Source organism: Gasterosteus aculeatus, chromosome 18 (assembly GCF_964276395.1).
Source record: "Gasterosteus aculeatus chromosome 18, fGasAcu3.hap1.1, whole genome shotgun sequence".
Taxonomy (NCBI): Eukaryota; Metazoa; Chordata; class Actinopteri; order Perciformes; family Gasterosteidae; genus Gasterosteus; species Gasterosteus aculeatus.
Window position 1 is genome coordinate 6360477 of NC_135706.1, and position 12363 is coordinate 6372839.

General features: G+C 43.3%; 2 protein-coding genes across 2 annotated transcripts in view; both read right to left on the minus strand.

The window, feature by feature from the left end:
- Window positions 1–297: 297 nt before the first annotated feature.
- Window positions 298–5970, minus strand: lrp11 (low density lipoprotein receptor-related protein 11). Its single transcript, XM_040160274.2, has 9 exons — window positions 4670–5970; window positions 3428–3585; window positions 3043–3184; window positions 2682–2807; window positions 2360–2563; window positions 1391–1558; window positions 1245–1295; window positions 1067–1159; window positions 298–977 (listed from the first exon to the last, which is right to left on the minus strand). The coding sequence occupies exons 1-9, from the start codon at window positions 5232–5234 to the stop codon at window positions 823–825; spliced, it is 1662 nt and encodes a 553-aa protein (XP_040016208.2). The 5' UTR covers window positions 5235–5970; the 3' UTR covers window positions 298–822.
- Window positions 5971–5976: 6 nt separating this feature from the next.
- The window catches only part of map3k5 (mitogen-activated protein kinase kinase kinase 5), a 44724-nt gene continuing 38337 nt past the window's right edge, over window positions 5977–12363 (minus strand). The window contains exons 23-30 of the mRNA XM_040160268.2: window positions 11682–11850; window positions 11374–11559; window positions 10269–10374; window positions 9056–9299; window positions 8828–8940; window positions 8233–8354; window positions 7858–7934; window positions 5977–7107 (exon numbers count right to left, since the gene is read on the minus strand). Of these exons, the coding sequence (XP_040016202.1) occupies window positions 7047–7107; window positions 7858–7934; window positions 8233–8354; window positions 8828–8940; window positions 9056–9299; window positions 10269–10374; window positions 11374–11559; window positions 11682–11850 (1078 nt within the window). The 3' untranslated portion in view covers window positions 5977–7046. The remainder of the gene's footprint in view (window positions 7108–7857; window positions 7935–8232; window positions 8355–8827; window positions 8941–9055; window positions 9300–10268; window positions 10375–11373; window positions 11560–11681; window positions 11851–12363) is intronic.

The following is a 12363-nucleotide window of genomic DNA, read 5'->3' on the forward strand; positions in this document are numbered from 1 at the left end:
TGGATGCTTTGCTAAGCTTCAATTTATTTTTGTAATCCTTTCCCCTAATATGACTGCTTAACTGCATAATCTTAACGGGAATATAGATATAAGTAATATAGACTTTGAAACAAATGTTACATATAATTTGTGTGTAATTGTGGAGTGGAAACCCTTGAATCTTTAAATTAAGCAAACAACTAATAAAGATGAATTAAAGCTCTCAGTTTAAATCAATGGTAACTTCCTTATGTGCTGTGGGAAAAGATAAATTGTTGCATTTTTGTAAATAACTCAGTCAACAGGTCGTACCAGTTCTTTTTTGATATATAACACGCTTTAATATCACACAGCACTTTGAGGGTATACATGAGTGCAAATATAGTTGATACTCCAGATAGGTTTGGTCAAATTTACAGAAAAATGTTAACTCAGGTGAAATGTACAGTGCAACCGTGCCACATTAGTGCCACCCAGTGGCAAAAATCACAGCATATTTTTGTGCAAATAATAATGTTTGATGTCAAATTAACCTGCCTTAGAGGAATTTTAATAAGGATGAATGCTCTCTTGTACCGTATGGTAAATATGGATTAACAAGCGTCTAAATGTATGCCAATGGCTTTAAAGGCAGCGTCTGCAGCGGATTTACCAGTCAGAGGAGTTCAGTGTGGCTATGTGCACAGACGTTCATGACAGCAAAGAGTTGGGGGTGTTTCCCATTTGACGGCAAAAATGACAGACGCTGGGCTGCAAGAAACACAGCGTGCAAATTCAAAGAGGTTCCGGCTCTGGCTGCGGTGTTGTTTCTCTTTTCTCAGATGTCTACCCACGGCCGATGGGCTACAGGTACATGCCGTTGATGAGGTAATCAGACTCCTCCGTGGTGAGGGGTCGTGCCTTCTTCAGCCTGTGTCCAACAAGTCTGAGGCGACAGCCAATCATGAGCAGCAGCACAGCAGTGATGATGAGGCCGAGAGTCAGAGGAAGGATCGCACCTTCGGGGCGTAACAAAGGCCAAATGGAAAATAAGGGAGAAAATGACACGTACAAAAGAACAGAAGGTACATACAGACCTAAACCATACCTGACTCTGGTACTGGATGCCCTCCCATCCCTGGAAACGGTTTGGATACGGGCGCGTTGCTCTCGGCCCGGCTCAGGGACACCTTTGGGGCAGCTTTGAAGGAAGGTACGTAAAGATGATTCAATTTTGAAACGCTTGTATTTGAATAAACTTCAGTTGAAATACGCTTAGGATTTACCAATCTCAGTCTGTTTGGTGATTGGAGGAGCCACAGTCGCTGGTTTGAAAGCTGGACCCATGAAATAAAAAGAAGAATTATTTAATCATTTGAATTTAATTATAAAATGAACGTCAAAAATAGAGGGACAAGAAGCAGATTCTCACTCTTTTGGATACATTCACTGACACAGTCAGTTTCCTGGAGGAAGTTGTTATGGTTGCCCTGGCAACCGCCATATAGGAAGTGTTTGCACTCTCCCGCATTTTGGTCATAGTACCAGCGTGGGAAGGTGCCTTTACAAGGTCCGACAACCGGAGCCGCAGCACACGGACCTGCAGCAGCAGAGAGAAGGTCGGCACAATAAACCTTTCTTCATCCCACTGAAGATGAAAAATAATGGTATTTTTTGTAAAGGATTGCATGAATACAAAATAAACCTAAATATCTCACATGACAGAACAAAAGGCAGTGAATCAATGCAGTTTTGTGTAAGATGACCTGTGTGGATCATAGGAAGTAAAGTTGCAGCCTAAGGAGAGTTAATGTATTCCCATCAACACCAATATGCACAACCAGCCAAGAGCCATTTCTGTCGCCCTGAACAATGAGGGATCCTCTCAGCTAGACAAGCATTTCGATATGAGACCAGCATTCGTGAACTGACGAAAAGACTCCTGAGAAGGTAATACCTGCTGGAAAAAATACAGATGAAGGGGGCGAAACCCTTTTGGTCGGTCTGAGCCTGATCCAGGGATCAGATGGCGGAGCGGACAGAGGGGCTTTGTTCCGGTCCTCAGAGAAGACGCGGGCAAAGAGCTGCTTTCCCAGCGATTGCTGAGTGGCCCCGTGGCTTTGCCAGCCTTTTGAGCTCAGCCCAATGACTCAATGGCCGCCTACAGGGCCTCCATCTGCTGCTCTGTGCAGACGTGTCTCTGCCTCTTTACAAACAGGGTACCGCACTAGCAACACAGCGATATAGGATGATATTGTGAAGGAAACATTTGAGCGGATAAAGTGAAAGAAATGCTTGTGGATCGCCATCCAACCAGCTATTTGGAATTGGCACTCGGTTTTGTGTGACACAATATTTCAATCTTTTTCCGGCGTTATCACCGACATGTGCACAACTTTACCGTGACTGTCTGAAGGGCCCCCTTGACCAGGATTTAGAGGGAAAGCGGCCTCGCTCCTGTCCTGAGGTGGCACAAGGTTCTCTATGTTTTTTCTGGGTCCAGTCTGGAGCACGGAGCCGTCCTCCGCCTCCTCTGGCTGGGATACGAGACCGTGGCGGTTTGACAGATCCGCAGGGTCGGTCGACGACCTCCTGTTGCTGTCAACTGGAGAAATCACAGAAAAACAAATAAATGAAAGGGTGTGTGTGCGTGTGTGTGTGTGTGTCTATAATTCATGCAAACTATTAACTGAACGGTTAAAAAACAACAAGGCGTTTCTTACAGATTGGGCAGAAGATTTCATCAGAGCGGTCTGTGCAGTGTTGCTTCCCATCACAGGCAAAGGTGATGTCAATACAGCAGCCGTCATCACACTTGAACTGGTACTTTGAACAGAAACCTGTGCAAACTGTGGCCACAAATACGTTACAGTCATACATCTTGTAATAGTCTGGCACTGGGACCATATAAACGCAGCTTTTGATGATTTGAAAAGGGTAAGGGTCTTTAATGTTGTAGTATCATTGCTGCTACCATTTTCACTGGTTGAGCAGCAATTTTTCACACATTTCACACTGTTGGGAAATAACTATAACCTTGAAAGGAACTCACAACGCAGATAAATGTTTTGCGGAGCGCTTCACCTTCTGCTTGGTGTTTCGGTGCCAGCACAGTAACAGAGACGTTGTCGGAGCTTCTCTGGCCCGATGTGTCGGTGACAGTCATTTGGAAGGAGTAGACGCCCTCCTGGAGCCCGCTGACCTTCAGCAGCCCCGGATGGGTCGCCTTCAACGCACATAGGAATATACAGACGTCAATGAATCACATGTGCACCAGATTTAGAGAGTTTGCTCGCGGTGTACACTAAAATATTGGAATCAATTGAGAGAAAAGCATTCCATGTATCTTTTGTCAATTGACTCTGTTTCCTCCGGTGAGTTTTTTCAGGCTTTCAATCTCAAATGAAGCGCCAGAATTTAAACATTTCCTTACAAGATAACTTGACCATCGGCGTGAACTGACACTGACCTTCATATTGATGGCGGTGTCCCCCTTGACGAGAGTCCAATCATATCGGTTAATCCCACGGTCGTCCACGCTGTCCCGTCCATCCAGGACGGCCCAGTCTGTGGGCAGCTGGATCACCACGTCCTGTCCGGCGTCACTGCGAGGAGGCTCATCCGCATCTGCAGCATCGCACAGGAAAAACCACAATGCTATAAAGGATGTGTACTACATGGATACTTTATTTAGTTGTTGTATAATATTACCTCATCACTGTATTGCAGAATGATGATTACAAATAGAGATGTCTTTACTATGCTTAAATAGTGCATTTGAATATAAGATTGCTACGCTAAAAAGAGATGCCTTTGTTTGATAAGTAATAGTTCAAAATCCAGTTATTCAGTTGCGAATAATAACTTAAATTATCACCAAATCCTCATTTGGAAAAAGCTGAAACAGGATAATAGTTGCTATTTTTTACTTTACTTCAACAATAACCAATCAGGTGAAAGGACGTTACATAGTATTGTTTCACTATTTCTATAACTCAGCTACCCTTGTCTTGCGTTAGTTGAATCCACTAAAGATAGAAGTCATATTGCCATACAAACACCTGCTGCAGGTCCCAGTCACATGATGTAATTCGGCAAATCATTAACTGAGTCTGGATGCTTTCTCGAGATTAGAAGCAGTTGCCACATACCAGAAAGAATAAACTGGAGAAGACTGGAGTCACGGTTTCTTTAGCCCAATAAAGTTTTACAAACCAAATCCGGCCCTCAAAGAAAAGTATGGAATAATGTCTTTGGAAGGCTGATTTCTGTTCTTTAGATATGAGTAATTATTGCATAAGCCTCCCACACTATGCCTAATGCTATATGATACATATATAACAAAGTGCCATATTACAAATCATCGTATAACACTGCTTTCTACATCATAAGTCATGTTTCTATCTGCATAATTAGTAAAAAAAAATGTTAACCTTTATGTTGTGCTCCCACTATGTTGGGTAAAATATAACCTATAAGGGTAAAGACGGACCTCTTGTCCATAACTCATCAAATATACACTTTGCCACGCAGCTTTAATGAACCACATTGTAACAAAGAGCCGTGCAGGATTTTAACCACAGAGATGAACCCCATGATGCTGCATGAACATCCCCATCACTACCAACCACACAGACCGATACCCCCCTCCTCCCTCCTGCTGTTGTGGTTGTTGTTGTTGTTGTTGTTGTTGTTGTTTTGATTCCCCCACCTTGTGCCTTTTCCTCCCCCGGGCCCCTGGCTGCACCGCCGGGGGACCCGGGGAGCAGCGGCCCCTGCGCGGTGGCGTTGGGGCTCCGGCTGTAGGTGGTGAAGCCCTGCTGCGGGGCGAAGCTGCACACGCTCGCGCCCCGGTAGGTGCAGTTGAACAGGTAGCAGCTGAGAGTGTCCCCGAGCTGCCTCCGGTCCTGCTGAACCACCGCCACGGTGCAGTGCGGCTGGGAGCAGCAGGCGCGCACACAGTCCTTCCAGGTGTACACCCTGTCCGGGACCAACAGGAAGGTGGCCCCCCGCTCGATGGAGGCCTTGGTGCGGATGATGCGCTCCCCGACGGCGTCGAAGTCGCCCGCGCAAGAGTCGAGCGCGTCGCCTGCCCGGCGCGTCGGGTCCTGCGTGAGCTGCTGGCGGAACTCCTCCAGGAGCTCCTCCACGCCGGAGAGCTTGGATTTTAAATCCGATATGGGCAAAGATCGGGCGTCGGTGCGTCGGAGCGCCGACGACTGAGCGACGCAAGCGAGCAGCAGCAGCAGCAGCCGGGGATGCTGAGAGAGAGCCATGTTGTTCGCGCAGTCCTTCCTCTGCGGCCTCCGGCTGGTCTCCGACGCGAGGGAGGGAGGGAGGGAGGGAGGGGGGAGGGACACGGCTTCCTACATGCACCCGAGGTGCATGTAGTGCTCATGTACAACGCAGTACTTTGACGGGGAGTATTCGTACTGCGGGCCGTTTGTCCTCTGACGATGCTAGAAATCTGTCGTTGTCATGGTGAAGGGGGGAGGCGGCCGCGAGACCGGAGGGCTGACGTCACAATGATGGGTGCACATGGCGAGGGGACACACCTGCAGCTGTGTTTACCTCCCTTCTCTCTACCTTATAATGGCGTTTGCTCTGAGATAAATGTGCGTACTGTACTTTCATTTGAACAGTAACAACCAGTTTTTATTGCTCTAAATGATTTGTTTTTGTAGTAATAAGTGAGACCCTTGTCTGACTTCTATTTTAAAACGTGATTTTTATAGTTCTGTTGCACATTGTATTGCCCATGAGATTAGTCAAGTATGAAAGCTACATCATTTATTTTGAAATGTTGTCTTCTTGCCTCATACAGTATTTGTGCATAGCCATGTTTTGTATTTACTAAAGGTAATGCAACTTTGCATTTTATGTAAAAATAAATAAAATAAAACGATTGTGCTAATTCATGGCATTAAAATGGAAATATAAAACTGCAACTATGAGTAAAGATAAACCATTGCACTTCCCAGGCTCTTCTTTCAATAAAAAACGAATATTTATAACAAATTTCTTTCACAGTTTCAAGATATTCTTTTATTATGACACAAAAATCGTGAATAATTTTGGATATGAAACAAAACAGACACACTGCTTAGGAATTTGTTCCCCATTTTGGACATCAAAAGGTCAAGGCTCTTTGGGAGATTTTTGCATTACAACATACACCTGATTGCTGTCACATCTACAGGAAGATAAGCACAATTTTGTCAGTGTACAAAAAAAAAGAAAACAGAGCAAACTATTTAATGTAATATAAATTACTTACTGAATACTATCTATATATCCTATGATTTCTGACACTAGAAAATACAATACTATACAGTTAATTTGTCCCGTGTTCATTATAGACGCGGCCCGATTCTCATGGCGATTTACTATGTTTAAGTATGTGATTTTAAAAGAACAGAAATGTCATTCACATATAATTCTATAACACGATATTTACACGTTTATGAAAAATAAAAATGCAGGTTTGTATTATAAAAGGAAATGAGAGAAAAACTATTTAAATAAGTCTCAGTATGGATAAAAAACAAAAAAAAACAAGGATGCCTTTCAGATTATCATGGCAATTAAATTAAAAGACACTTAAATAAAGTAGTGATAAGATACCTTTGATAAAAACATTATAACATGATTTTGAATGTAGTATTTTGTATCTCAGGCTTGTATTAGAAAACGGTTAGTCTCCAATTTTGTAAACATTACATCTTGTAAAGACAGGAGAAACATGTTCTGACAGTTTTTAATATTTTAACAATAGATTTTCTTACCAATTGTCATTTTTTTAACGCACCTGTAACAAAAAGCTGAGTAATGTCCATCAGACATGGCAAACCCAGTGGCACTTCTCAGTAATTGAGGCCCTCAAAAGGGCCCCGCCACCCCCGCCCAAATGCTCAAAACACTCTGATGAGACCAGAGTGTCATGTGTGGTGAGCTGCACTGCACGCACAGCAATCACAGCTTCTTCTCCTAAAAGTCTTGCTCTTATAAATACTGAGGTAAAGAGGAGAATACTGAGCTGTTGGAACGAAGGTTTGGGCTTTTCTGAGTGGTTGTCGTCACTTAAGGCCTCAGATGTGCTTCTGTCTGTAATCTGTGATGGCCTTCCATAGTTTACAAAGGATCCCGCCTCTGACAAGAGAAAGAGAAAAGACATTACGACATACAAGGAGCAGTATGCTGCTACTCGGACATAAACATGCATGCATTTTAAGACACTTCTCTTCTCCAGAAAGCACTTTCCTGTCTGTACTACTAGATGCACAACACCCTGATCTGTCAATCAATGAAGCAAGGTTTTTACACAATGCAGAGTATTTTTAAGACACTTTTAATACCGCAAATAATGTAATCTAAACCGGTTTCACAAAATTAGCCAGGGTATGAAAGCAGTAAGAAAGAAAACAATGACTTCTCTTTAATTATATGACCAATTAAATTAATGCAACATGGTTCTGATAAGTTGCAGAAAAATAATTTGATTCATTTAAAACAAGTTGCTACCTGCTGAAGCCAACAGCAGTGACAATGTTGGCTTCATCAGTAATTGTTTTCAACATGTTTAACTCTTGCGTGAACATGATATTCTATGAGATAGTATAAAATAAATAAAAAGGAGATTAAAAAAGGAGATGAAAACAGTAGTACAAGTAGCCTGTTAATACACATGTCTAAACTATGGAAACCTTATATGATTTATGAGATATGAAGCTTCCACTGTGGATCCCTTCACTGCCGAGTTACCCGGAGCAAACCTAAGGTGAGGTTGACAAAGAGTTGTCTGGGCCTCACCACTCTTTGGATATCCACAAAGCTTTTCAAATGCCAGTTTCAAGTGAAGTGAAACGTTGAACTGACAAAAAAAAAACGAAAAATAAATACCTCAGTCTTAAACCTTTCAGATCATCTCTTGTTACATCGTGGAGAATGTTGTTCAACGTGTATTCCTCGTTCAGTATCTGCAGAAACAAAATGCATGAAATGAGGGTGAAAAGGGTCACACGAGATTCAACAAGTCAAGCGTTGGCTGTACAATGCCGTACCAACTTTTATCTGATTGTTTAATCTAGTTTCACACCTCTCAGTAACACAGTTTCAAAAGGGCTTCATTGAAAACTTCCTCTTACTCACGGAAGTACTGACATCACAACTACAGCTGTAGTCTCTCAAGGATTGTTCTGTATTTTTCGGCCACTGTGTGACCTTAACCAACAAAGGTTACTCTGGTCGGGCTCCAGAGTGAAATCAGCGACTCACTCGGTCTACGGAGTCCTGGTCAGCGCCGTACAGCCTGAGCCAGCTGGTCATCTCCGTGTCCTCACGTCTCTCTGCGGGTGGACTCCTCTGTCCCTCGGGGAGACCTGGCGATGGGGGGACGTCTGTGGGAGGATACAGAGAACAGATTTCTTTAGACACACCGGACCCTTTTGTCCAAAATAAAATCCTTCTGCAGCTTTGTAGCTCTGCAACATTGACTATTGTAATTTCAGGGGACATCTTTCTCATTATATGGTTCAACTTCAAATCCATCTCATGTAGCAACACAAGTCAGTCCATATAACAGCAAACGGTACGTTATTGTCATTCGCTTATACTGTAACTAACACAGCTTCATTTCTAGGTGTGCAATGCAATTAACGATAGTGCTGCAAATATATCCCAAATTACGGAAATGAATGAAATTGCAGCAATACATTGGCTCTTTCTCTGCACTTTTCTGTGATGATGTTTTTACAACAGATCAACGTAAAGAGGAGTCGCCTCAATGAGGAGCAGCTGGCTGTGCACGCATAAGTGCACAGACTGGAAGTAAAGGCCAAAGTGTTGCAAACAGTCAGATTGAAGTCCACACCTGCGGGCTCAGATCGCAGCCTCAGTAGTCTGATCTCCTGCTCTCTCTCCGCCAGCACCTGTTGCAGGATGGCCTGATACTCTCTCTCCTTCTCCAGCAGCTGCTCCATCAGCCTGGAGTCAAACGAGTTGGGGGCGGCACACGTAAATGAATCAATAAAGCGTATGAAAGCTAACAAGAATGACAGCTCTAAACGAGTCCGATCACAGCGTGTGTTGTCTTGACTACCTGCTGGTCTCAAGCTTCATCCGGCCCAGCTCCATGCTCACGGAGCGCTGTGCATTGTGGGACTCGCGCGAGACGCTGGAGCTGAGCGTGCTTACTCCGGAGGTGGCCACGGTGTCGTCGTGAGCCGCGACGGTGGGCGCCCGGCTTGGGTGGGCGGAGCTTCTCTCCGGCTCGCCGTCGTCGTCAGCGTCCTCCTGCTCGGCCGGGTCGCTCTCGGAGGCCAGGCTGAAGTGAGGCCGCAGCTCTGCACACGGACGCAAGGCGCTGCTTTAATGATTTACTTTGGTGATTATGTATCGTGTGGTGGAAACTGAAAGGGTCATGTACTGTACGTATGTGTAATTTCGATTGAGTCCGAGAGGTAAAACTTCAAAAATGTTGTTGATCAACTCATCAATCAAAATCCACACGTTTTGGTCATTCAGTCATTTCTGGGTTTCAGCTCGTCAAATGTGAGGATTTTCTCTGTTTAATGTCTTTGTAAATTATACTTTGTGTGGTTATAGATTGTTGGATTAAAAATTCTGTAAGGAATACTGTAAAAAATATTATATATTATTTTACAGACAGAAGATATATAGAATTATTACAGAAAAAGTAACAATGCATAATAGGTTGAATCTTAATTAATATTATTTATATTGTTTGCGTTAGTGAGTCGTTTTTATCCATAGTTTACACATTTAATTAGTATTTTCATCCGGTGCCAACAATGACTACTTTCATCTGTTTGTTATAATAATGTTCAATGATAGTGATTCCAATATATTTCAACTTTTAAACAGAAATGAACTAGTGTGAGTGCAGGCCTTTGCCAAGTCGATTAGATTTGCAAAAAATGTTCACATGTTCAAAGTCATTGCTGTGTCCTTTAGAGCTTTTGCTAAGTCACATTGATTCATGGTGCTGAGATTTGTTGCTTGGTTTCCTTGTGGTGATCAGGTCTCATTGGGCAAGCTGCTGCAAAAAGCATGCAGTCGTGCTAATATGTTAACTCGGCTTCTATAAAAAACGTAAACTACTCTGCTGTGTCCACGTAGAGGACATCAATGTCTTCGGCTGTCACCACAGAAGGTCTCCGGCTCCCGCATGTCTGCCGTTCAGCAGAGAGCTGTGATTACTGTGGAGTCCAGGGGGAACTCCCACAGTCATCCCCTGACAGACCAGTGATAATGTCTTTAGAGGTCTCTGCTCGGGACCCTAATTACGTTACCTGGCACCAGGATGGTGATGGCAGTCTGCACGGCTTTGCGAGCGATGTTGTCCAGAGCGAACATCCAGTGGGGCTTGATGTTGTGGTTTCGTAGCACTTTGTTTACCTGAACACGTACAGTTTTGTAGTTAGAAGGGTGTAAAATTTTGTTGGTCTATTTACGTTTTCCCAGTTTTAATCATCAGTACCTGTGTCCACTGTTTATTTACCTGTTGTTATATGCCAAAAAGATATATAATATTGATTGGATCTTGTGTTGTGGCGATATAAAATATCTAAAATAAAATTATTTCTACATACAAGTCCCTGTTTAAAATAAATTCCAATGTCTTTCTTCACCTTAGTGTCTTCTGCCTAATGACCAAATCTCTGCAACTCGTCTTTCAAAGAATCATTTTATGTATGTATTTTAAGATAAGTCTTAATTATTGCACTTCTAAATCAATGCACTGCAAACCAAACCATTCATCTTCCCAAGTGCTCGACTGCTGATTCTTTGCATTGATGACCAACAGGAGGCGTCAGAGCTTCATCTTAATGCAGCGTTATGCAACACACCCCATACAGATATGAAAACAACCACTTCCTCTTGTTCCATTTCATCTGCATTACTGCGCTTTGAATGGGAAAAACAGAGCGGCCCGTTTTTTGACGGAACGTGCAATTATTCCTGTCATATTCCCCTTTTATCGCCTCGCTAAAAGGTTACAAGTTATCTGTCTGCTCGCTGTGAAGGGCGAGCAGCCACATGGCGGCCTGCTGCTGCCTGCAGCTCATGTAAAATGACAGCAATTATACTAAAGTGTTCAGAGCACATGGTTTCTGAAGAGACTGGTAGCAGCTCTGTCTACAAATAGGGGGGTGGATAATAAGACAGGAAATCACGTGTTGTAGGTGCAAAAGAAGAGATTATGGCAGAGATGATGCCTCAAAGTAACAGTTTTTCCTGCTGTGACTTAACCGAAGATAAGGAGTGAAAAACCGAATACATTTTCAGCACAGACATATCGGGTAATTTACAGACGATTTATTATATTCAATGCCAGATTTTCTGCACTGACTTCCTTCTCGACTTCATACAACCATCTATCTGGATGATACTCACAGCGTCCTGGAAGCCGAACAGAACGACCTGCAGCTGACTGATGGCGGTGCTTTCAAAGTCCAGCTCCAGCTTGAGTTGAGACAACGTGTTGGCGATGATTTTTCTGTCCGCCATGCGTACAAAGTCGGCCAGGCTGACCACGAGGGTGGAGATGTGCTGAGGCTTCAGCTTCAATACTTCAGAGCCCTGCAGGGGAAAATAGAAAGAGGGGCATAGGGGCCATTATAGGAATATTTGAAGTGAGCTTTAGATAGTATCCGTAGTCTGGCCTGTTTGTCCGCTGACTAATGGTGCCTTTCATCACCAACCTGATTGAGGGCCTCCATCAGGTTGGACACCACCTTGTCCCGGTCCTCCGTCAGGATGTGGTGCAGCGTAGCCCGTCTCTCGCTGTCCTTCCGAAGCATGAAGAAGCCTGAATCCTTCTCATCGGGGGACGGAGGCGCGCTGTGGTCCTCGAAATTCTCTACTGGAATGCTGTTGGAAAGTAAAAAATAAGTATTGGGGCTTTTTGTGACATAGAATGGAATTTTCTGTCCACCATTGCTTTGATATTAATGTATTTGTTTAAGAAAAGAATGAAAAGTTATATCTGACTGTGCCGTCTTGAAATCAGACCTTGTGCGGAAATGATTTCATGTTGTTATACAATAATTACATTGTTTCCATTGTGTACTCATTTCTACTAAGTATTTATGTGTTTTTTGTTTCTGTTTCAAAGCTGAGCAATCAATTTCTCATTTTGGAACTATGAACATATGATTTATGGCGTGAACATAACTCATCGTGTTCATGTGATGTGGTCTTCCTGTAGTTCTGTACTACAAAGGTATAAGCTTCATCCGACGTTGTTGTTTCGACAGCGGATACCAACTTTTATATTATAATTATTCATGTTCAAACTTGTTCTTTTTCATAGGAAAAAATGCCCCAAATCAGATTAGAATAAGATTACATACATAACTTTGTTGGGCCCGAAGGAGAGATTAG

Bases quoted from the DNA above. Each gene is read 5' to 3' on its own strand.
- lrp11 (XM_040160274.2), bottom strand. From the start codon at position 5,234: ATGGCTCTCTCTCAGCATCCCCGGCTGCTGCTGCTGCTGCTCGCTTGC. The intron at 3,185-3,427 runs GTCAGTGTCAGT...TGTGCGTTGAAG, and splicing joins ACACCGCCATCAATATGAAG to GCGACCCATCCGGGGCTGCT. The intron at 1,160-1,244 runs GTAAATCCTAAG...CTTCCTTCAAAG, and splicing joins CACCAAACAGACTGAGATTG to CTGCCCCAAAGGTGTCCCTG.